At 34.8% G+C, this 26272-nt stretch overlaps 1 protein-coding gene across 11 annotated transcripts in view; it reads left to right on the forward strand.

Annotated features, from left to right (window-relative positions):
* LOC123528812 (filamin-A-like) overlaps positions 1 to 26272 on the forward strand; it is a 128932-nt gene that overhangs the window by 14234 nt on the left and 88426 nt on the right. For all 11 annotated transcript variants that reach the window (XM_053521783.1, XM_053521782.1, XM_053521789.1 and 8 more), the window contains exons 3-5: positions 9525 to 9776; positions 11444 to 11541; positions 25694 to 25960. In XM_053521783.1, coding sequence (XP_053377758.1) covers positions 9525 to 9776; positions 11444 to 11541; positions 25694 to 25960 — 617 coding nt within the window. The remainder of the gene's footprint in view (positions 1 to 9524; positions 9777 to 11443; positions 11542 to 25693; positions 25961 to 26272) is intronic.

The raw sequence follows: 26272 nt of genomic DNA on the forward strand, positions 1-26272 counted from the left end.
CTAGGATGTTGCTTTCTTTAAAAATGAGTTATTGTATATTGTCATATTGGTATTGAATATATTGTTATTTTCAGTAGGGTAATAATATAGCTGCATGCCATGGACAACTCTAGTTTCATAGTTCGAATACCAGTCTCAAATTCCAAGTATCTGATTGGTTGATACTGAGTTCAGTCTTGAACTTAACCAATGACACAGTTTCCATTCTAGACTGGTCTCTGCTGTTGATTTTACAACCTTGAACCTGGTTGAGCATCTAAATTAAAGTAATAGTTGATTGTTTTTACTCAATGTTAAAACTTAGTCTTCACATTCGGTTTATTGCCATAGAAACAGGAATTGACACCAAAAAATACCTTTGGGCCTATTTATTGGAAATACAGAATAAAAACTGAGGTCAAAAATGGTGTTGCAGCTTAAATAACTGATTATTTTGCAGAGCTTCCAGTTATTGGCCAGGGTTACTGTAGATTCTGTCTTGTACAATTTCATAGGTATACAATAATGCATTGGTCCAATGAAGCAAAATTTTATTTCTCACGACTACAAATTCTTGGGTTACTTGTCTTCTGACCATCATCAACAGCACGTACACTTCAGAGCTGAATCATTTTACAATTTGTAACCAAGTTGAGTTACCTGATATGTTATTTAAACCATTTAAGTACAAAGTTTGTAGGTAACTTTCATCAATCTTTTTACCTTTGCCACTGGGGTTTGAATGAAAGCATAGTTATTACAGTGATCTTTACACATGACTTGAGCATCATGTAAAAATTTTAATAGCAGTCTCGAAACCTGAAGCTTTTTTCCACGTTTTTCATAAATTCGTAAAGTGTGTGACTTTTATATTAGGTTTATGATACGCTGTTTGTATACGTATACATGGCCTGCACAGATTTGATTTTTCCTGCTATTAAAATAAAAGTTATTGAAAGAGAAAGAAATTTTCAGTTTAATGCTTTTAAATGTGCTAACAAAAGGAGCCTCTGCGGCCGAGTGGTTATTAGGTAGCTCAGACTTCAAATCACTTGTCCTTCACCAATGTTGGCACGAGCTTCGCTTGTGGCTTAGAATTCTTCATGTGAGGAAGCCATCCAACTGGTTTTCGGAAGATCCATGGTTCTACCCAGTTGCCTGCCTGTGATGAAATGACCAAGGGGAGGGGTAGGTATTAGTTTCATCTGGGGTCTTCCTCCACCATCAAAAATGGGAAAGGCACCATATGACCTACCAGTATGTGTGTGATGTTAAACCCAAAAAAAACAAAACACAGATTTCTTAACAATCCAGAGGTAGCGAGTTTGATCCTGAGGCAAGAGGTTTATGATCGTGATGTGATAATTTTATAGAATTTTATAGAAGGCAGTATATCTTAAGTTTTTGGACCTCCAGCTCTTTCATGTGGGTAAGTTTTCAGATACTTGTAGAGAATAATTGTAGTACTGGTATGGAATCTAGAAACACCGGGTAGAGTAAATTTCGGATTATATATAAAAATAAATGGGAAAACATTTCTTTTTTACTGTAATAGAATTCCACACAAGCCGCTGCTTAGGGGGCATGAGGAGTGTTGTGCATTTCATTACCTCGCGTGAACAGACTCGGTCAAACTGATATCAGTTAGCTATTTTGTTGTTCGCTTGTGTTCTGCTCTTCCAAAGGATCTTTTCACAGATTACTGAGATACTTGTAGCAAACTTTCACTGCAATGATTTATGAATGATTCAAGGTATTTTAATACAATCATTAGTCTGGGCGATAAATCATGGAGATGTAAATTAATGTCAGGGAAGAAATAGACTTATATAAACTGAGCAGTGAAGAGGCCTTTAACCTTGTGCATCATCCAATGATTTACCTACGACAGTGGTAACGGCTCATCAAAAAGGCACTTGTTTCGATTGCTTGAAATAAATGTCAGGTTTAGTCATTTCACATTTTTGGCAATTTTGTCCTTGGCATTACAGTGTGCTCAACAGTGTGTCCCATACTGTGATATTATGTACAGAAGAACATAACTAGTCTATTATGCTGGTTTGGTGCCAAACCATAAGGTGAGACTTGTGGAATGTTAATGCAGGAAAAGCAATTGATTGTTACCTTGCTTTATGTACTTTCCAGCTTAAATGCTTCCTTTACCTGCTTAGAGGCAAGAAACTGGCACCATGGTGGCTAATTTCATTAAAGGTTGCTAACAGAGTGTAAATGTAGCATTGTCTCATGTGTAAATGTAACATTGTTGTAAATTATGCCAGTCTTCCCAGGATCCAATTCTTGCTGATAATCAGTGCAACTTGCAGAATTTTCTGGTATTTTTACCATGTTATAACTTCAAGTTACTGCCAGTTAGCTAACTTTAGAAGGTAGCTAATTGTTAATGGTATCTAAACAGTTTTAAACCAATTAAAGAATAATCTTCCAGTTACTTTCATGTTGACACATTGACTAATTACACCTTGTGCTATCATCTGTAGTTAGTTATAATTGACAGATTGCTTAAAAGTTTGCCTATTTCACATGCGGCAGGCAATGTCTTTATATCTTTATAGTTGACATTATAATATAAATTCATTTCAGTTCAAATGAAAGTTAAATATACTTTGTAGTTCAATTCTTGGTAAAACTATACTCAGGTACTTGCCCATGATGAAATAATGCCCAGAGAGGCACATGGCTATTCCTTCACCATCAGAAGCTGGAATTTGTCACCAATGCATATTGAAAAAAAATCTAACTTCTAAGTATAGAGCATCACCCAGGCTCTCTACAATAAACACCTCGGTCTTTTCCAGGAGGCAGAGGTAAGACATTGAATGAAAAGAACAACTGTTTTGGAAATACATAAAATGCTTTGATATTGTTTAAAGTAATTGAGTCTTAATCTGTATTAGTAGTGGATCTGTATTTGTCAAAATTTGTTGATGATCAACAAACTTGTCTATTGCAACATACATTGTAGCTATACTGCGCAGTTGGTAGCATTCAACTGTCGATGTCAGTGACCAATATTCTCTGTGACTGTTTGACAAAAGACATTCTATCCAGAGTGACCTTCACTCATAGTTATTCCATAGAGAAGCTTTCCATTCCTTATTTAAGAAGTTGTATAGAGCCCTCGAAATGTTCTGGCAAGAATACTGTTCCCATGAAATGATTTGATTTCAGGGGTATAAAATTTCATATGGCTATTATCATGCAGTATATGACTTTGTGGGTGTCTGCTTATTTAAATAAAAGAATGGGAACTTTGCTTGTATTTTGGGATTTAATACTGTGGATAGGTGCAACATGAGTCTCCACAAATATTAATGATTTCACAGTATTGTTAGAAATGTGTCTGCATGAACTGATATGAACCAACATACAAAAAACCTTGCAATATGTAACTCTCCAAAACCAATTCTATGATATACAAGCCCTCTGATCTGTTTCATGCTTACTGATCTGTGTATAGCCTGTAGAACATTAATTTCTTGTAGAACAAAACCTGATTTGTTTTTCATTTGGAAGATTTATTACACCTTTTCAACAGAACTGAGGGGTACATTCCTGGAACATGTCAGGTTTTTGGCAGACTTTTCTAAAAAAGTGGAAAAAGACATGTCTAGCATTTATTGTTTGATCTCTTATGTTTATAATTCAGTTTTGTAGTTTACAGTCTGTTAAGGTGTAGTCTTTTGTCCTTTGAATTATGTGCAGTGGTATGATTATGTAGGGAGCTTGCAGGATGTCATTGTAACCATTTTACAAGTGCCATGAATAAACAGATGAATTAGGTTAAGTATAAACAGATTTAATGTAATTTCAGACCATGAGCAAACAAATATCAAATAATGAGGTCAGAATGTGTAATAACCACCAGCTGAGCATGGTTCCTTAGTCTTAAAGACCTAGGATGTAACGTTAACTTTCAGCTATGAAAGAATTTCTGCCCTTGTTGCAAATTGAGGTCTTGCAAAGCCGACTGTTTGAGACTTAGCCACAAACTTTGTTGTGGTGTATAAGATCACAGCGACTTTGTTAATAAAAGGCTTACCAGTTATCTCAAGTTTACTCCTTTGGTTTTAACATATGTTTGGTTATTACATAATAATGTGCAGTGTTATGGAGACATAAGATCTATTCCTGTTGGAAGTATATAGACCTTTTCAAGTTTACTAGCATTTTTAATGCAGTTCAAAAGCCAACAACAGAACCTTGAACATGCATACTGGAATTAAAAGATCTATCAAAGATAATTGTTCCTGTTTGACTTTGATCAGAAAACCGAAATAAAGGGGGTTGAAACACTTTTATTATTAACACTACAAGAGATACATTAATACAAACCACCTATCCGTTCCATGTTAGATCTAAGATATATCTTACTTGCTGTACAAGTTCTCAAAATCATACCTCCTGGTAACCTCCATGCATCTAAATTCTGAAGTTTGAATCTAATTTTGAAAGAATAAAACTATTTAATATTCCTGTTGCAGAAAGATACAGAAACAACCAGTATGATCTTGCTCTGGGCCAATGCATATTTTTTATTGCAGATCTTGATAAATGTTGACCCTAAGATGTAAAAGATTGATGGTATCTGTGGCCATTTTTGTGTGATTGCAATTTTTTGGATCATTAACTATCCATTATACTCTAAAATAAAGGTGACAAAATTGCAATAAATGTAATAAAGAAAAATGGATACAGGTGATTGACCCTAAATGTTTTGTAAAAATAACAGTGAAAAGGCCATTGAACTACCTAACAATTAACTTATACAATTTGGAACAGTTGTGTGTTGCATGTGATAGTTTTTGTCATTTCATCCCCCACCTCTGATTATTGTGGAGAAGTTGGCAGTACTTACAGAGCACAGGTTATTTCTAGTACATAATCCAGGAACACTGGTGTTAGGTTAACTGCCCGCCATTACGTAATTGAAATACTGTTGAAAAATGGCAACCAAAACAAACAAAATCAAAGTTATGTTTTAATGACCTAATTAATAGTGCTTAACTGCAATTTATTTCAGTATCTAAACCAGTCTCAAAACTGGATCATCTGATTGGTTGTTTCTGGGCTTAATTTCGAAATTGACCAATAAAAAGTTTCCATTCTTAGACTGGTCTCCAAACATAAATTCAAAGCACTTCTTGAACTGTATCAATTCTTTCTCAGACTGTATATAAACACCACACAAAGCATCTAAAAACAAAGTGAAAATTACTTAAGACAGTCATTTAGATTCCAATTAAGTCAATAACCTTAACTGTTGTTATTGTCAAATTTTTGACACACCTGTGAGATTAGATTTTAACGAGCTTGCACTTTTCATTGATTCAATACAGGTAGTACTAAACTTGCGATACAGTAGCTTTTAATCAGGTCTTTTCACCATATAAGGTAGTACAGTATTTATGTGGGAGTTCAGTAGAAGTTAAGGTTTAAACAACACGAACATATATATGATCTGACTCATTGAATTAAAATGAAAAATATTAAAAGTATGAACTGAGTGAGTTGTTGTTTACGCAGCATATTATTTATATGCAGTTAATTTTATGATAAACATATTTATTACATTTAATAGCAATATCATAAACCATTATAGATTTTAGGATAACAAATGTATTTTGTGTCGTTTTGCTGGATCTGGGGCATCCATTTTTACTACAAATAGTTTGGAGAAGTTTTAAAAATGTAAAATTGATCATCAGTTTCTCCTTCAGTTCTTCTTCCTTATTTCATCATATTTCTTCAAGAATGTCCCTGATTTTGTCATTGTCTTACCTGCAAACTTGTCCCTGATTTTGTCCTACATCTTACCAAACTTTTCCCAGATTTTGTCATACTTCACCAAACATAGCCTTGATTTTGTTATACTTTTTACTCGTTCAGAACTGTGACCAAACTTGCCCCCTATTTTTCACATTGTTTACTAAACTAAAGGACAATGCAGTATACACAATGTTGACTGCTCAATCCAGGGGTCGTTGGTTCGAGCCCCAGTGGGGTCACGGTCATGCCTTCTCATATGACACTGCATGGTACTCAGTTTTTCCAGGAATCCAGGATTCGAAAGTGGTTCAAATTAAAGCTTGAAGCTTTCATCACAATAAGCTATTTTAAAATAAATTAGTATAAACCAATCCGGGCTACAGGTATGCTAGCTCCATCTAAATTTTTATCTTTGTAAAATGTATTATCTATAGACATGATAAAAAATCATTAAATATCATGTATAAAGTGCAATGTCTCGGTTTAAGACTGTCAGAAATTCATTGTCATCTTTTTCTAAAGGCCTTTCTTCTCCATATATGTGTTTTACTGCAGAACCTATTTATTATAGTTAGAGCCCCAACTGGGAGATTAATGTTTCCTGGGATTACACTGTCTGTATGATTAACACAGTAGGGTCTTTTAAATTGGCCCACAACTGACTAAATTACTGGCAGTTTCATTTATTTACCCATAATGGCATGCTGTGTTGTAACTGATAGTCAAGGATAGTTTAACCAATAGTCAAGGATAGTTTTATACTTTTCACTGCTGGTTGACTGGCATTCAGAGGCAAACAGATGTTTTTCAATATGTCCATGTATGGGTAAAATAGTTTCGTTGTTTTATTGAGAAAATATGTAGCTGACTTTGCAAACAATATAAACAGTCAGTGTTTTCAATTATTCTTTTTACATAAAAATGCAGTATCAGATGACAGCACTTTGTAAAGACTTATTGTTATACTAGACTATTGTAATACTACACCTATTTGGTCTAGAACAGTGGGTGCAAACTTGTTTGCAAACAGTTTGACAAGGTCACACAAAACCTGTGTACATTTGTATAATAATACACTTAAACTACAATATAATGCATTTTTTTTTTGAAGCATAAAGGGAGTGCTCAAAGATTGTCTACTAAATGTGCTGACTGATAAAAATGCTGCTTTAAATGTATTTTTCTGATTCATGACAGAAAGCGGGGTGTCCTTGTCAAGTGTAAAAAATCTGTAGGAGGGCAGAATGGTATAGAAGTGCATCTGCTATGCCTGATAAACCATATACGCTTGCTTGGAAACACTTAGCATTATAAGACTGGTGAATTTTTTTTTATTCAAAGAATGTGCATAAGATACTCCAAATACTTTTGGAACAATATCATGATTGTATTTTAAATGAATCCATTCTCTCACCATAAATTTCCCCTAGTTCTTTTTTCACCAGATGTGATGCATTATAATGTAGCATTTTCAGTGCTTCAGATAGATGCTATAGGTGTTTCCAATTTTACATCAAATAAACAATGCCATTTGAAATATGTTTAAGTAACGTGATATATTTCCAGTATGTACCTGGCATATTTATTTAATGAGCAAGAAAAAGCATAGGCATTAGTAACTTCTCAAAAGCACAAACATTTTCTTTTAAGGAAACAGTATGTTTCTTTGAAGTTATTGTCTTGTATTTATTCTACATATATTTCTCAGCAGGGAGTTTGTTATCTAGGAATCTTCCTGCATACCTTTTATGAGGATCCAGATTGAGAGCAGGTCTCTATCATTCTCTGACATCACTACATATATTGAACATGTGTTAGACTCATCAAATATTGATGCCAGCTCTTGTGGCAGGGCATTTAGTTATCTGGAAGAAAACCCTACTAGGTGGGAGTTATTAATTAACACTAAAATTATTGTTCTAGTATAATTTATGAGGTCCATTGTTTAAAACAACAGTTGGCCATGAAGCACATCATCATGAAGTAGTAGAGTGTTTGAGATTTAAAGCAGATCGATTGAGTTTCAGCTAGAGCTGAGGAGACGGCACCATGTAAGACACACCAGAGGCACACATTTTGTAATCATTAATTGCACACAAAAATTCTATTGAATTATATATTATATTTGATATTAAAGAATATTAAGGATTCATAAGGAAGAAATATTAGTTATTAATTCTGAACATAAGTCTGCAAGATATCGGCATATATAACTGATTTCCTTCAGTTGTAGAGTAATAAATCATCCAAATTTAATATAAGGTCTTAAAAATAGTTTGAACGGTGGGAGTAAATGGGGATATTAAATCAGAATAAATATTTAAGGTGGATTTATAACAGTCCTGACAGCTACCTATATGTATTTTGTCCACGCACTCCTACAAGTTGCCTGATAAAAAGTATGAAAAATGCAGTTATTTAAACAATCTTCCTGCAGTATGTACTGCATGAATACCAACAGACTGCAGAATTTTTGCTATGAAGGCGTAATTGTGAAGTGTGTAACAGTGATTTGATGTGCAGTTCTGCTCTGTTTAAGACATGAGTCAGTAGTTCTCCAAGTTTTGCATACTTGAATAATGTTATATAAAAGAATTTTTTATACATAGCTGAGATCCACTAGGGCAGATCTTGCATTTTACGGCCTGCTTTTAATAGTTCCCTAAAATTAACAACTTTCCCTGTCTTACAAATAAGTTTGGATCCCTCCATTGGCAATCCAGAGTTCTTCCCCTTTTGCCTGAGTCTGGTGCAATCAGACATTTTTCAGAACACACACATACACTGCAACACGATGTTTTTATACACTGTACCATAATTTTCCTCATTACTTTCCACTACATCATCAAATATTATAAACAAAGGAATAATTGTGTAATTAACAACAAACCAGCTAGCCATAAGCCACATGCAATATGTTGTATTTGTATTTTCTATAGTCCCACTGCTGAAATGCCGAGATAAATTGATAAAAATTGTTATCGTTGATCTTTGAAGTGGTATTCTGCATACTTGGCTACTTACTATTATACTACTGAAGTGCTCTTGATGTATGGAAGGAAGTTGTAGATTTTGTTTGATAAAAGTTCTGTTGTTTTTTTTAATGTTTTGTTTGAAACTCCTTTAGTTTAGTACAAATTTAATATAATGATATCAAGTATATAAAGGGTAATAAAAACCTTCAAGGCTAATAAGATGGAGCGTGCCATATAATACAGGAGAGGCGGAGAGGCTTATAAGTTTGTCGGGGAACTGCTATATTTAAAAAAAAAAAAAATACTGTCGCATCATCAAAACCCCCTACATGTGACACTGCAGGGATATAGTCAGGGTCCATACAGGCCAGAGCAAATACATTTTATTATATACTTTGAGCCAGTACTTAAAGATAATAAAAAAATATCTATTCTTGACCATGCAGTTATATAGGCTCATAAAATTTTGAACCTGTCTGAGGTCAAGAAGTATCACATACATGTATTACTACCAGGCTTATCTTCAGCTACAGATTTGTTTGTTGTAAATGGTTGAAGTGTTCATCAATATAATATGTTTATTTGGAAAAATCCAGTTTTTTTCGGTTTCCATATCTGTCAGTGCCCTTTTAAAGGCTAGTTGGAGGGTCATGGTTTGACAGGGATTTCCGCATGAAAGTAACTCGTTAGAGATCCTTACTGTTTTATTTCACTAAAAAGTTTACCTATTCTTGTGATATGATTTTATGTCATACTATTTAGTATAATTTTATATAATTTCAGATTCTGGAGATATAGTAGACAGCAAATTGAAGCTCATCCTAGGTTTGATATGGACCCTTATTTTACATTACTCAATCTCAATGCCCATGTGGGAAGGGGAAGAGCCACAGCCCCAGGAAGGTGGACCCACACCCAAACAAAGATTGCTCAACTGGATTCAGGGCAAGGTGCCCGATATGCCAATCAAGAATTTCACAACAGACTGGAACGACGGCAAGGCCATTGGTGCTCTTGTTGATGCTCTTGCTCCAGGTAAGAATTTCACCCACCCTGCTTAATTTCTATAATGAACTCGTCCATCCTTTAATTTGGACAGTGCCATTAACTGTTAAAAGGGGTGCTTACCAAAAATATTTCGGGATTTGTTATGACTGTATGGGTTCAAGTAACACCAGCACAATTTTAGGTGACATGTTGCACAATTTCCAGCTTTATATGGTTGAAGAACACCCAGTTGCTCATGTAGCAAGGGCAGGCACCTGGGTAGAACCACTGATTGTCCATAAAGCAGCAGGGTGACTTCCTCATATATGAAAGAACTCTGCATCAGTTGCAAGGTGTTAAAGCAACACTGGTATGGTGCAAGTGATTGGATGCCACTGACCGTAACCACTCTGCCACACAGACCACTATGCTTTCAGAAAGATTTCTTCATGCTTTGGACAAGGCTGGTCAGTTTGCCCTTAGTTGATTCTATGTTCTGTGTTTTAGCAAGTCTTGCATATACTTTCCTTTGTTGCAATGCTCAAAGGATGTGTATTAAGCTTTAGATCGAAATGTTTAATTTTTTTAAAATTTGTACTATGAATTAATAACTACTGCTGGATTGCTAGATACCCTTCTTGTTGATAGTGAAATACATGAGTATGTAAAGAAAAAAAAAAAGAGAAAACCCTTGAGGTTGATGATACTAATGTAGACGATTTTGCGATAGTTGCATTCTTTTCCGGATCACTTGTATTTCACACTTATACGTATCTCTTAAAAATATCACCAAGTATCTCTTATACCACAGCTACTGAGCAGTAGTACATAATAAAAATGTACTTCTGAATGAAAGGACACTTCATACGTTTGTAACATTTTGCTGACCTGAACATCATTTGTTACCAGTATGTCAAAATGTATAGTGTAATTTCTGGTCATTAACTGCTGTCTGCTCAAGTTGAACTGTTTATTTTAGTAGATCAAGAAAATATAGGAACAAGTAGAAATAGATGTTAAATAAATAAAGTTTTAAATATCTACAAACTTTTCTGGCAGTGATAATTGTGTGAATAGTTCATGGGCAGGATTAGACGTCATAGAATAAATGCCAGTCTGTTTACTTAACTTTGGTCTTTAAACTTGTCTGTGTATCCTCCCATGTGTTATTTTGCATATGTTTCATTTCTACCAGCCGAAGAACAGGTGAAGCAGAGAGTGACCACAGATGATATATCTTGTTAGGAGACTAACAGGTCTTCCTTCCTCAGTCAAAAGCAGGCTGTGATTTATGGAGAACAACTGAAAAATGCTGTGAAACACAGAACAAAAGCCGGGCCTTACCCTTTTTTAAGACAACCTTTGCAATAAGCATATAAGCAGATGCCAGGAATCTTAAACCCACAGCAGTAACAAGTGCAACCAGTAGCCTCTCAACCACACACCTTGGGCACATTAGTACCTGCTCAATACCTTCTTTCAGGAAATTTTAGTGTTTCATTTGCGGGTCCGCTGTTTTTAAATCATCAGTGTAAAGATCAGGTGTTTCTAGACATTTGTAACTTCTAAATAGGGAAGACTGTTTGATAGTCCTGTTAGTGGCTAAAACAGTAAACATTTTAGTATACATATTTGTTAACTAAAGCAACTTCTGCATATATTAGAGACTAAAGCGAGAACAATGTTTTACATTAGAATCTGTTTTTGTTATGCAGGTCTCTGCCCTGATTGGGAAGATTGGGATCCCAAGAAAGCCAAACAGAATGCCAAGGAGGCCATGGATGCTGCTGAAAAATGGCTTGATGTTCCACAGGTAAGTAACCATAGTAACAAGTTCAACACAATCCAGTTTCCATGGCAATTACGTTGACTTCCATCTGCAGTGTTTACAGTATTCCAAAGCCATTGCAGTTGCCAGATACTACAGAGCTTTGTTGGTTATAGGATACATGATGCACAGTAATTGAAACTGAATGAAAAATAAAATGTCCCATTTAAAAGATACACAGTTTATTTTTGAAATGTAATGCTTTAACTGTCTATGGTTGCAGAACAAGCTGAACTGCCCAGATCTGGCTTATTTTACTTAAAAATGGGAAGGGTAGGGATTTTACTCGATTTTACGAACTAATCCATTTAAAACTTTGTCTATATCTCTTTTTTTTTTTTTTAAACTGACATATAATCTCTGCTATTGATTAAGGCTGGGCTTGCACTTTGAAAGATTTACTCTGACACTAATTGAAGTGTGAAAATGAATTTAATAAGATTTGACTGCAGCATCTAATCTGTGTACAACTAGTTGATAATTCAAATGTAAATAAGAAAAAATCCTTACCCTGTCAGACGTACACAGGTAAACTGTTCAAATGAGAAAATCGTGTAGCCATAATCAATGAAGTTGAAAGTGTTTGCGATGATAAATTATACATGGTATTATGTAAATGATATCGCTTAGCATATTAAAGGTAGCTTTTATGTTCGTCCAGGTTTGTTGTCCGACCTTGCTCCATTTTAATAGTACTGATTTCTCCAAAATTAAGTTGAGTAATTTACTTGATAAATTAATTATCGATAAATTGATTAAGACTTCAGTTCAATTTTGGCCTGACCACTTACTAGTAGTTCATTAGGTAGAGCATGAGACCGTCAGTTACAGTATTCAAATCCTAACTTAGGCATAGTCATTCTCCTGGATGATTTTCTGTAGAAAATTTGTTTAATATGTGGGGAAGTAGTTGGCTACTTCTGGAAAACAGGCGAATACTGATAAGGAATTTACGAAAAAGTTTTTTTTGCCATGTTTAAACTGAAATACTTTTTAAGAACCACAGTTGATCTCAGATCAAACTACTTGTCAACATTATCACATTTTGTATGATATTAAACACTCTCTGCCAATCTCTGTTACAGAAAGGTTGTCGGGTATTGAAAACAATGATTAGAAATCCAGATAGATTGTAAGGATAAATGCTCGCCAATTTCATTAAGAAAAAAAGTAAAAAACACATATGTTTGGTAGGAACTTGTTTATTCTGACAGGCAAAGTGTACAGAAATAAAAAAAAAAAAAACCAACAAAAACTTCCTGAAGTTTCTTCTGAAAGCATTTTTGATGAGTGTAGGAAGTGTAAATGGTATCTTTGCAGAATATTTATGATGTTACCAGTAAATCCTTGGTTCTTACTTAACCTTGCTTTGCTTCAGCGGAAATGCAATTATGACATAAAAATAAATCTATAATCTGATCTCGCTTAATGTGGTGTGTGTATTATTTACTAGCCCAGGGCACTATGATCTACACATGTTTTCAGAGCGAAAACAAAATATTTTATCATGAAAAGTAGTACAAATAACAGGTTGTTTGTAGAATACATGCAGTTAACAATTTTTGCCTCAGTAGAGTTAGGCGGGGAGATTTGTTCAGGAACCATACATTTTCCAGAGTTATATCCCTTTGTCACTATATGGCTTTTGAGTGAAAATTTATAACACAAAAAAGATCCTTTGCGAAGCAAGCTACCCATTTTCCACCCACTCAGAGTAACTTATCATTAAGTAAACTGTGCTGTTTAATTTCTAAGTTCTTTTGGCTGATTAATATAAGCAGTGTATAATCTTTACTGTCTGACACAAAATCTCCAGGTACATTTGTCAAAATTACTTATTTCCACTTATTTCCTATGAAAATTGTAATCCATGTTTCTTAGATGTAAGGTGTAATGTAAATATGAATGTAATAGATGGATGTAAGTTCCATGGATAATGTTTAAACTTTACTGGAAAGGTTAATATAAAAGATTAAAGATAAATTAAGATAACAAAATTGAGTCATTTGAAGTTAAGATTTTGTTAAGCATTTTTGAAGTCATTTAATTTCGTGGGCATGAGATTTCTTGGTTTTAGGCAAAAATGGCTTTTTTGTTGGGATATGAAATATTTCATTTGTTGGTTTGGTTGTGGATTTACTCAACCAAGAAATCCACAAAAATTAGTCCCCCATGAATATTAATGAATATTAATGATCTAAGAGGATCTCTCATAATTATGATATAATACACAAGATTTGGGATGGATCTTTCATGTTGTTATTTATAAATTGGCAGATGAAATAAATTGGTAGCTATTTCTGATGAAATTGAAGATGGGTGTTAATGAATTATAAAAATTTTTTTTTTCAATATTATTGATGTTAACTGTTTTTTGTAGGACTAGGAATAGAATCGTAATCAGAAAACTGCAAATGTTTGAAGTATTTACCTGAAGAATGTGGTATTGTTGTCTCGGGACCAAAACTGCTGAATCCCTTACTTCGTACAGTTTTTTTCATGTTTAAAGATGGCAGTATATTCTGTTTGAATTTCAGACATCTGATGAAACAAGTGCCACAACATGATATAAGTGTATAATGGTCTTAATGAAATACCTAAATATATTCAGTGACACATATATTTAAAAAACAACTGACAGGTTATCATTCTTGACATTGCAAAATTCATTCCCATTCTTGATGTTGCAAAATTGTCATGTCTGGTTCGTTAAACCTTGAACTTGGCAGCTAATTTATTACAGCATGTCCACTGCATGTCAGCAGTTTAAACCATTATGTATATGAGGCTGGTACTAATTTATATTCTTGTTTTTTAAGGAAGTGGGCCCATAATGACTTTCAACAATTTCCTTGTGATAACGTATTCTTAACCCTTATCTTGCTGGACACGATTGATTTTGCCTTTGCAACCAAAGTAGGTCATGATCAGCCTGCACACACATGCAGTCTGATCAAGATCTGCACTGTTTGCCATTCAGTCAGTATCTTTTTGGTAAGCACCCCTTGTAACAGTTAATGGTACAGTCCAAACTGAAAAATGGACAAGTTCTTTATAGAAATTAAGCAGGGTAAGGGTAAATGATGCATAATGACAAGAGCTTGATCCCCCTCAGTAAGGCAAGGATGATTTGATAGAAGATGGTATGATACACAAGACAAGAGCTTAATTCGTCTCCCTTAGTAAGCCATTATGATGATTTGACAGAAGATGGCTACGCTAAGTATATAGTTCCTGTGGGGAAGTTGTGTCGAAGTATCTAGTACTGGTACAAAATCCAGGAAAACACTGTTAAGTGACTCACCTTACATAACTTTCAAGAATACAGCTGAAAAATTACTTTAATCCCATAATGAAATGGCAAACAAATTTAACGAAGTAGCTAATGTTATAACATGCATGGTTACCTGCTATATAACTTGTGCAGCATTTTCAACATTATAATTTTATTCATTTGTAGGTTTGACAATGATTGATTAATGTTGAGGGTACAAAAAGCAATTATATTGTTCGTAATGTTAATGACAGCTATGTAGGTACGTTAAGTACTTTTATATTAAGTGTGCCTGTGTCTTTAATTAATACATAGGAAGATATTTCCGACAAGTACACTTTGCCAAGGTAATGTCAGGAGACTTTCCAATTTTTTTAGCTGAATTTGCATCATGAATAGTACTGTGTAAACAATCAGGCTAACCACAAAAGAATTAATTGTTTAATCTGTCTACCAGGGAGAAATTATAGACTTATCAGCAGAGAATGCATATTAAGGTATTGCTCAGGTTTTACCTGCCTCAGCTACTTTTGATGTGATAACATAAAAAAGCAAATTGTTTCAAAGTTTCAAATACGAATGGAACAATGATATATTGACCTTTACCCTGCTTATTTTTTAAAACGGACTGGTCCATCATTCTGTTTGGGCAGTACCATTTATAATTCAAAGGGGTGTTAACTGAAAATTTACTGACTGAATAGCGAACAGCGCAAGACCGCACATGATCAGTCTGATCTTGGTCTGCACAGGCCACAAAGGCAAAATCACTTGATGCCAGCAGGTTAAATGTTAATATTAATTAAATGCTCCAGTTAAAAGACACCATTATTCAGGGAAAAATAAACATTTTTTGATACAATGAAATTGTTTTAATTTCCCTGGCATAAATTATAAGTGGTTTGGGGAAAAATGTCTACTTTGTCAATATTGGCTTCCAGGTATGAAGATAAAATGTAAGAGGATTTGAGCCGTGCCATGAGAAAACCAACATAGTGGGTTTGCGACCAGCATTGATCCAGACCAGCCTGCGCATCGGCACAGTCTGGTCAGGATCCTTGCGGTTCGCTTTTAAAGCCTACTGCAATTAGAGAAGCCGTTAACGAACAGCATGGATCCTTACCAGACTGTGCGGATGCGCAGGCTGGCCTGGATCCATGCTGGTCGCAAAGCCACTATGTTGGTTTTCCCATGGCACGGCTCATTTAATGTGTTCTTTGATTGATGCAACAGCAAATTCAATGGAAATAAGCCCCCCTCCCACTGCCAATAAATATTATTTCACAGTGTTTTCAAGGTTATGTATTCATTACAAAAAATTCTGAATAAGATTGAACTGGCATGAGATTTTGGCAATGTAATTAAGTAAAAATTTATTACCATAGCAACAAACTGAACAGGTATATACCATTGTGTAATAGTCCTCATAGATCCTAGGCTTTTATACAATATATAAGTAGGTTTTCCGTATTCCATATTTTTAAATAATTAATGCAATAAAAAGAAATAGTTATTAAAATCAGTGATACATATTAAAAGGTTATAAAATGAACTTATCATTGCAAAAGTGTTTGCTTTCCCCAGAATCATTAAACTTAATTGTAAAATAGATTAATTTTGAAGATGGAAATTGAATTATGACGAGAGGGCTCCAACTGATAGTAAACTGGTATATGTATGGGATATCTCTTCATTTATATCCTGAGTACTGTTGTATACTGTTATACAGGTGATATATTCTGTCAGATCCCAACCGTTAGGTCCAGCTGTCTGTGAAAAGAGGCCAGCTTTGGTCACATAAACTTCAGTATCACACTGGTTTCTGTTGTTATTTATTATATCAAAATAGATATTTTCACACTTTTTCAAGGTCAAATTCAAGGTGCTTGTGGGACAAGGGGAGGGGATAGGGACTATAAGGATCTTACATGCCTGCCTGTGTAAGATGGAGTTTACCCAAACCAGAGGGACAGTATGGAATATAAAACTGAGTGTTGGCTAGGTTTTTTATCCACACTATAATTATGGAGGGTTGAGATCTATGTCATAATATGACGTCAAATTATCTTGTCCGTAGGTACGTAAGAAAAACTTGATATTAAATGTGGTACTTTCTTTTCTGACCATACCTGATTATGATCAAATTACTATATAAGGACCACTGGTCAATACATAAGCAGTTGTTTACAGGGGCCTGTGTAGCCAAGAGGTTAAGGATTGTTAAATTAACTTGCCACTCACTTCTGGGTTCAAGCATGTCTGGTTCATCATTTGAGCTGGCTTGCAAGACGTTGGTGCTTCGCATTGGCCACCTGGGCCTGAAACGATGGCTGGAGGGGGCACTTTGTGTTCAGCTGAAAATTCACCATATACCAGGAATCGTGTCCGTGTACCTTAAACCCCAATAACAACAAACACTTTTACATTTTTTTAAGCGCGGTGAAAATAAGATTTTCTTGTTAGATCATACCTAGGTAGCTATGTATTTGTAAGCAATTTATATTCAGTCAGATGTTTTGGTCTACCTGTACAAAATACCTGGTTTAATTAAATGCTGAGTCTGCCATAATGATGAATGTACACAATCTGTATAACACACAACATGAAGTGTTTTTCACTACGAATTGTATAAGAAGTACTTTTTTCTCTGTGTTTGTATTATGATGGCTTTAGTTACTGCTGGGAGTTGTTGGAATCTGGTCTACAAACAGTCCCTTTCTTAAGTGCCTGAATAAGATTCATAAAATGGTTCCCAGTTTTTACAGTGGTTGAACCAATCACTTAAAGGTTGCATATTTGCTGCAGTTGCCTATCCCCTATCGCCCCATTCCTCCCCCCTCACACACAGAGCCGTCCCCTCCTCCCCACACACACCACACAACGCCAAAAAAAATGTTATTTTGCAGTTGATAGGAGAATTAGAGCGGAGGCAGTGGTCCAGTGATAACGCTGTTTGACTACGAATCCAGGGGTCGTGAGTTCGAGCCTCCGCTCCTCCAACTAAAAATTACTAACATTGGAATAAGAGTCACGTGTATGGGTGCTTTACACCTGACACACTAAAGAACCAGGGAAGCTTCTGGAATTAGAGCGTCTTCTGTATCTTGCACTTTCCTCATACTTACATAACTAACAGTCCTCTGGAGGAGCCGCCCATATTGGTTACCGGTGGGTTATAAATAACCTTATATACAAACAAACAATAGGAGAATTTCAATAGGAAAAAAAAGCACGAAAATTGTGTTTAAAAATAATGGTATGGCAAATATGCATTAAATTTTATTACAGAATTATAAATATCTTATTTTTAAGATAACATGTAATAACACTTTGAAAAATATAAAGAAAGAGAACATTAATAAATTTTGTGATAATTTTCCTGGAATTTAGACACCTGTAAGCAGGACAGTTCAGTGATGAGTTGAGAATACTAAATTTTGTTATGAAATATGTAGTGTGCATATTTTCAAGTCATCATCCTTATCTAATAACTCCAAAATGCAGTCTTGCATTATATTGCATGTGTTAAAATGTCATCTGTTGAAAAATATTAATATTGCATCAAAGATAGCAGCTTAATTGGAATGTGCCCTTTAATCATTTTATTCATGCCTCACTATTAGTGTAACAAAAAATGGGGTCAGATTAAAGATAAGGACCGTTGATGGAGCATGAATTCGAATAAATCTTATGAATGGTAGTATATTGGGCTCCGACTCCCTCTACATGTCACATGCAGTTTTCCACCTATTTCATATTCTGAAATTCTAACATGTAAATTTTATTTTCTTATGTTAGGCTTGATGTAAATATTGCAAAATGTTTATGTCTGGATTTATATCATATGATTTTATGATGGAAAGGGCAAATCCTTGGAGAAATTTCAATAAATTTATCTCCATTCTGTGTGTTAACATTATGCCACAGTGTACTTTACCACTATCAGTCTCAAAACATTGACCAAGCTCACCTGCTTATCTCAGTTGGGAGAGCCCAGATTATATGGATCACAGGGCTGTGAGTTTGATCCCCGCGCAAGTTGTACATTCTTTGCGACGTTTTGATAAAAGACGTCATTGTGTCTGAAGTCATTCATCCTCTGCCTTTGATCCATGTGGGGAAGCTGAAAGTTACTTGCAGAGAACAGTTTGTTACTGGTATAGAATCTAGGAACACATGTTAGGTTATCTGCCCACCATTACATAACTGAAATACTGTTGAAAAAAGGTATTAAACCTGAAACAAAACCTGCCATTGATCAGTCTCTTTCACTTATTTGTCATATGCAGAACCCTTTGATGGAATTGCTTTACCCTATAAGCAGCATCCCCGAAGCCATGTATGACGTACGGCCTCATGCAAGTGCATTCATTTTGCTACTACAGTTTTATTCCGACTGCTTTAGTTTACCTGTGCTTATATACATGCTAAGAAATTTATTGATATACATATTTTCTTGTAAGGTAAAGGTTTGGTGAAATGGTTTAATCAATGATATCAGATGTACATCCAAAGAAATTTATCATTTTATGTTGGCAATAATTGTCACCCTAAATGATCAAACAGTTGAGCCCACAGACATCATGTTTCAATCAAGTCTACATTACTACCAGTCAAATTGACTCTTTTTATTACATTTTTATCATCCAAATTTAATACTTCAGCCTTGGTGTATCTTTCTGCAGTGATTGATGAGAAGACTGAAATCAAAATGTTATCTTTAGGATGCATACTTGACCTTTTGGATGTTAGGGTCATGACATGGGCTAAACTGACCAATCGGAAGACAGTTCTCATTTGCCCTTCCAGTTTGGTGGTCTTGTTTATTAAGTGGTGATAAATGATTGGTTAATTACTTTTATATTACTGCTCATGCATATTTGCATGCAAATAAGACTAGTTATAGATGTAATGCATCTGCAAGATGTCCAACAAGTTTAATTGATTTCGCTGTTCTACACGATGGTGGTTTGCAAGGGAGATAACTTTGACAGAAATTTATGTAGATTGTACGGAAGAGTTGTCAGTTATGTTTAGCTTTGAAGGTCACTGCGTAATAAGGTTTTGTTTTTTCTCTCAGATTGGAGAACAAAATTGTAGCAGTTTTCTAGACATTTGACAAAATGGAGGCAGTTAATGCAGTAAAATTGAATTGGGGGTAAACGGACAAAAACTGCTAAACCATCTAATGAAAAAGAAGTTAACAGAAGTTTCCGTGTCAAAATAGAAATTTGTGCGCACTTCCTATAACTTGTGTGTATGTGGCAGTCATTTGCAGGTGGTCTTCATTCACATATGAAATACAGTTAAAATTGGGAATCTCTAATTCTCAGGGACCGAATATTTTACTTTTAATAAGATAATCAAAATTCAAGTTAAAAATCATATTTTTCGCAGGTTGTTTTGGAATGGGACTTAAAATTTCTTTGAGATGGCCATAATGTTGCTCAATATCTTGAAAGATAAGCAAATTTAAGATACTGAGTTTTACATTAGAAATGTTAGATTGGAAATGAAAAAAAAAGTGGCCTTTAGGTTTGACTGTTCATGAACACACAGACATAGAGAACATTTTATACACACAGAGAGCAAGACAAAATATTTCTGTGTACAGGTAAAGGTAAACAATGTTCAAGGTAATGAACTGTCTGTCCTGATTAACTTGTCTGCTAGCATTAATTATCTCTCAGAAAAAGCAGAATTAGTGTTGAGATATGCATTATGTTTTTGCTTAGAGATAATGTACCTGCCTTCTAGATGTGTGGTTAGATAGCATTCTATAGTTCAGTGGACTTTGCATATCTGACATCACCAGTGTTATAAGACTATGCTGAGTCAAGCAAATGTTGACATTATAAGGAGTTTCATGAGTGTTCAGTCCCCTAGCTGTCTCTCATAGAAAGATGCAGGATTGGGTTTATATTTCATAATGATGCAGGGCCTCTGTGTCATAGTGGGTCACTGGCTTGTCACTGCACAGGGTTTAACACCTGGTAGGGAGGCTTTGGATGCAAAATTGGTTGATGTGAGAAAGCTATCCAGATGACTTGATGAAGGTCAGGTCTCGACCCAAGTTCTTGCCGATGCCCAAAATGTTAGTTGGAGTGGCACCTTGGGTCTTCCACATTTTAAGCTTAAAAGTCCCCATAAGACCAAAATCATATTGGTGTCACTGAAATAAGTAAGAAAATTTAAGAATTTGAAAGAACCAAATGTTATCTTGGAAGATGTCGAAAAAAAATCGCTGACTCTGCATCTTGGACTTCAGACAGTGTAATGAAGCATGGAGTCTTATTGCAGATTATGCATTACTGCATTGCACCTCAGATATGGCACCTGCAACCACAAGAAAGAAAGTCGGTATTTCACCATGTCATGGACTTTTTATTGGCATGTGGTGAGATAGGGAAGGTTAAAATAATTCCTTCCATTCCTGTCAATGATATCATACAGTGTAGTGGAAGATAAGTTTCTGTGATGATGTATCTATATAACTGTATACACATGACTTTGGCATCCTACTACATTTCCTAGATAATTTGCCAGGTAGTGTTGTTGTTTTCTTTCAACGTACAGCTCACCTTTGCAGCATGAAAACTGTGATTGCAGTATAATACGCCCTCTGCAAATATTTAAAAGCAGGACCCTTGAAAAAATTATGAATCACTTTCATACCATTAACGCACATAATTATTGAGTGTTGAAACAAATATTTTTATGTTATTTGTCGAAGTGGGAGGGGGACTTTCTTTTGACTAACTTGATTTATCTCCCATTTTGCTGACTTGTACTGATTTTAAAGCCATTTTATTTCACAATGACCTATATAAGTAAATTGACATTTCATTGTGGAACAAAAGTAAGTAAGTATGGTATGGTTACATGTTTAAGTAGCTCTTAAAGCAACCAAGGTGCCCGGTTGTGGCTCTACAAATTAAAGCTCAAAAATTGCCTGTGATGGAGATTGTGTTAGCATGGTTTGAAACCAAACCAAACAATATAAGAAATGATACAGGTGAACAACTGAAGACCATACATACCCCTTGTTAAGCTAATGTACCTCTGAATTATGGAAGATATGTTACTTAAAGGGTGTATTGCATTTTGACGTATGAATTGCTTGTTGGTGTTGGTGCATCAAAGAATATATAGTTATAAGACAGTGGTTAACTTTAACAGTATAAATTCATTTATTTGTGAATTAAACACAACTATGAATATAGAACAACCAGTATTATGGTTTGATTTATTAACTTTTTTTTTGTGGTTTGCTAACTTACAAACTGCACTGAAACCAATTTAAGTCCGTTACAAACTGCACTGAAACCGATTTAAGATCGTTTACGAACTATCACTGACAGGTTAATTTTAGAATTTGCATTGAAACATGTGATTCAGATAAACTTTCTGATTAATTGCTGCAAATCTTGCATCAATATTTTCTTTTTTTTCACAGACTCAAAGATTGCTGTATGTTATAAAGCATCTTTTTGGCAGGATAAATGTAAAGGGGAATTTGGTTGAGTACTTGTTACAATATTATTACTGTTGGCAGCTAAACAAAATATACAGAATGCAGATTGTATATAAGCTACATGTAATTTCTTCTTAAAATTTGTTTGGTTATATATAAAGAAATAAAAATCTGAAGTTGGGGAGAAGTATCGAGGGGGGGGGGGAGGGGGTTTTGTAGCTTGTAATTTATAGATAGATTCACTCAGTTTATATTTATGTAAAGTAAATTCTCCTTGCACCATAGGTCTGTAAAGTAATTCCCCTTGCCCTGAAGGTATGTCAATTATTTTCCCTTGCCCCAATGGTCTGTAGAGTAATTTCCCTTGGCCCAAAGGTCTGTAAATTAATTTCCCCTTTGCATCAAGGGTATGTGAAGTATTTCCACTTGCCCCAAAGACAGTTTACAGCCAATAGGTTGATTTAAGAGGGGATGATGAACTTTCAAATTTGAATAGCTGCTTGCAGAGAAGGCCCTAGTATTGTTTTCATTTCTTGTATAATATTTACCTTGAACCACCAACATTCAGGCTTAATTCACTCACTGATATACCTGAAGATTCTGTATGTCTTCCTGTCTGTTAAGTGTTATCATTGAGAATAAAAAAGAAAATTGAAATAGTTGAACAGGTGCTGATTATCAAATCATAGAGCCGTGCCAAAGAGTAAAACCAAATAGTGATATGCCCGCAGCAAGGATGCCAGACCACTTGCCTCCCGCAGCCATGTTGTTAGGATGCATGTGTTCCTTTCAAAGCCAAAATGCAATTAAGAAACTAGTATGAACAGATGGAGACCTGACCAGACTGCGCGGATGCGCAGGCTGGTCTGGATCCATGCTGGTCGCAAAGTCACTATGTTGATTTTCTCATGGCACGGCTCATATGTTGTGAACTGCACCAGCACATAACTGATTGGGAAAATCTACAAATAATTAATGTGCTGTGGTTATAGGTGCTTGTAAGAACAGCTTCGTTATGATAACTACTGTCATTTTTTGTGTTCCGTTACCATAGCAATAAAAAAAAGGTAATGCCAATATTTCTTCACTTCAGCTGAATAAGCAGAATAATAGATTTTAGCATTGTTGTAAATCAAGAAAGTCACAACCAGTCCAGGAATTTGTTCTGTTTCCTTGTCTAGTTTTATTGACTTCTGATAACTCCCCCTCAGGAAGATAAAGAAACAATAAAAGAATCTGAACACATGTGGGTAGATGATTTTGTGAGAGAGGTGTGTACTGTGAAATCATTAATATTCATTGGGGACTTATTTTCGTGGATTTCGTGATTGAGTCAATCCACAAAATTTAACCCCAGTGAACAAGTAAAATTCCCATTCATTTTATGTTTAAAAGTTCTATGAATTCATATCCCCACGAAATTGGTGTTTTGACCAAAACTACGAAATTTCATGCCCACCAAATTAAATGATTTTACAGTATTGTCAAGTGGTGATCAGTACAAAGTATGCAAACATGGAAGTACTTCATTTAACATAGGTGTTATTGTCATTATATGAAGCCATGCTGTTATCATGTCGGTAGAACAAACCTCACAGAATATAATCATTGTCATTCCACAGATTATCTCCCCTGGCCACCATTTTTAGATTCTTGGGATAAAATCTGCTTCTTGACATAAAATCTGCTTCAGATCACAGTGCTATAAAAGTTTGTTTTCTGATAAAATATCTTCTTGTAAATCGCTGCTACATGTATAATCATTACAGATAAGTGTCTTAATAATACCCTTACTATTTTTTTTTTCTGATTTTGTTAAAAAAACATCTCTGTTAGATATCTAGAATTTTGACATCAGTATTTTCAAGGGAGATAAATGCTGCAAAAAAACAGGAGCAATATCAATTGAATTATGACAGCTCATTACAAAGCAGGATAACTCAATTTATATGACATAAAATAAATCATGATTTTCATTTAATCACCAGTCTATTTTCGGTACATTTGTATTATGTAGATCAACAATGTAAAAGAGTTGTCACCCTTTAAGTTAGTGATATTCTTGGCCTATATGACTGTATACATTAATATTCTGTAAATAAACAATTGTGAAAGAGTCATGGCCGCTTGATTTCATAATATTTTGTATTTCTCAATTCATTGTAAACACTAGTGGTCTGTAGATAAACAATTGTACAAGAGTTGTGACCCTTCGATTTTATCATATTTTCGGGTAGTATGTATTTTTCAGTCCAGTACATTAATTTTCTGTAGTTAAACTATTGCACAAGAGTTGTGGCCCTTTAATGTCACAATATTGATGAATATGTATCTTTTCATAACCCATAAATGTATATGCTCTCTTTTCTTAGGCAATTAAAATGGCTGGACAGAAAAATCATATCAAAGGTTTAGTGTACAAATGTTTACTTTTTCATTGAAATTTACAGTTTTAATCTATTTTGACATGATAATTTCCATGCTTAAAGTTCATTTATAAATCATGAGTTGGTCATTTAGGTGACATAGAGTTAAACGGTATCGACTGATTCGTGCTGTAACCTAATATGGAAAAAAGAAGATTGATAGATTTGTATAAATAAGAGTATCAAATATCTAAAATATATTTCTTGTTTATCTGTTTATTTAATGAATGGATTTTACATGTTTTAAATGGTTTGCAATATTTCACGGTCAAATTTATAGCAGATTGATTCATGTTTTGTTGACAGAAAGATTTGGATATCTGAGATTCAGGTGTTATTAATGGAATAATTATGAGTGATACAGATGATTTCGAGGAAGGTGCTAGTGGGGTAAGACTGGGTAGTTTTTGAAGTAAATAAGATATAAAAATCACGGACACATATTCATTCAATAAGTTACTTATTGCACAAGGAGACGAAACTTGTCAGAAATTAAGAACATTTATTATTTTATTTACGGCACGATTTTGATGCATCTAGCTTCTGCCAAACATCAATAACACTTACTTGGTATTCAGGGCTCTGTTCCAAAATGGTATTGCAGTAGCTGGTGCTTTGACAGTGCAAAAACTTGAAACAAATCATGAAGAGGTGCTTTTCTCATTTTGTAACTGCTGATTAGTACATTTTTGACTTTGACAAGACAAGTTGCAGATGGAAGATTTGATTGTTATTACATACTTACTGTTAGAATAGAATACATGTTTTAATTAACAGATTTCTGTTATTTAGATAAAATGTTTTGTCAGCTTTTGTTTAAACTCATGCGCAATATCTTGAAATGGGATTACCTGTAAGGGACATGACATTCATGGATCATGGATGTTTTTGTCTTTTACAGCTTATTTAACCATATGAAATTTTAAGGGACCTGACATTCATTGATGCTTTTGTTTTTTACAGCTGATTAAGCCAGATGAAATTACCAACCCAAAAATAGATGAGCTCAGTATGATGACATATCTGTCACAGTTCCCCAAGGCCAAGTTGAAGCCTGGCGCACCACTCAGGCCCCGTATCAACGCCAACAAAGTTCGTGCTTATGGACCAGGTCTTGAGGCAAAGGGCAACCATGTTGGATCCCCAGCAAAATTTACAGTGGAAACATTCAGTGCAGGAAAAGGAGAACTGGAAATCTTGGTTCTTGATCCAAAAGGAAAACAACAACCAGTAAGTCATCTACACATTTGTTTCTCGTCTCACTGGCCTTGATAATTTTTATAGTCCACTTCTTTCAGTCTGAAATTCTAGGTAATGGTTTTCAATATATGATGCTACTATTTGTGCAGCTTATGCCAGTAAAGAAAAAAAAATGCTGAAAGTAAAATGGTTCACTGTTTTGATTTACTGTTACCAGTTGTTGGTTCGTATGAAAGGTACTTTCTTGCCAAATAATGAGAATTGCACGTTGAATCTTTTGGTCTCTGCCGAAATTAAGTATTCCATGTAAGAAAGCAGTGTAGCTATGTTGAAGCAGAGAAC

This window comes from Mercenaria mercenaria, chromosome 13 (genome assembly GCF_021730395.1).
Source record: "Mercenaria mercenaria strain notata chromosome 13, MADL_Memer_1, whole genome shotgun sequence".
In the NCBI taxonomy this organism is placed as follows: domain Eukaryota; kingdom Metazoa; phylum Mollusca; class Bivalvia; order Venerida; family Veneridae; genus Mercenaria; species Mercenaria mercenaria.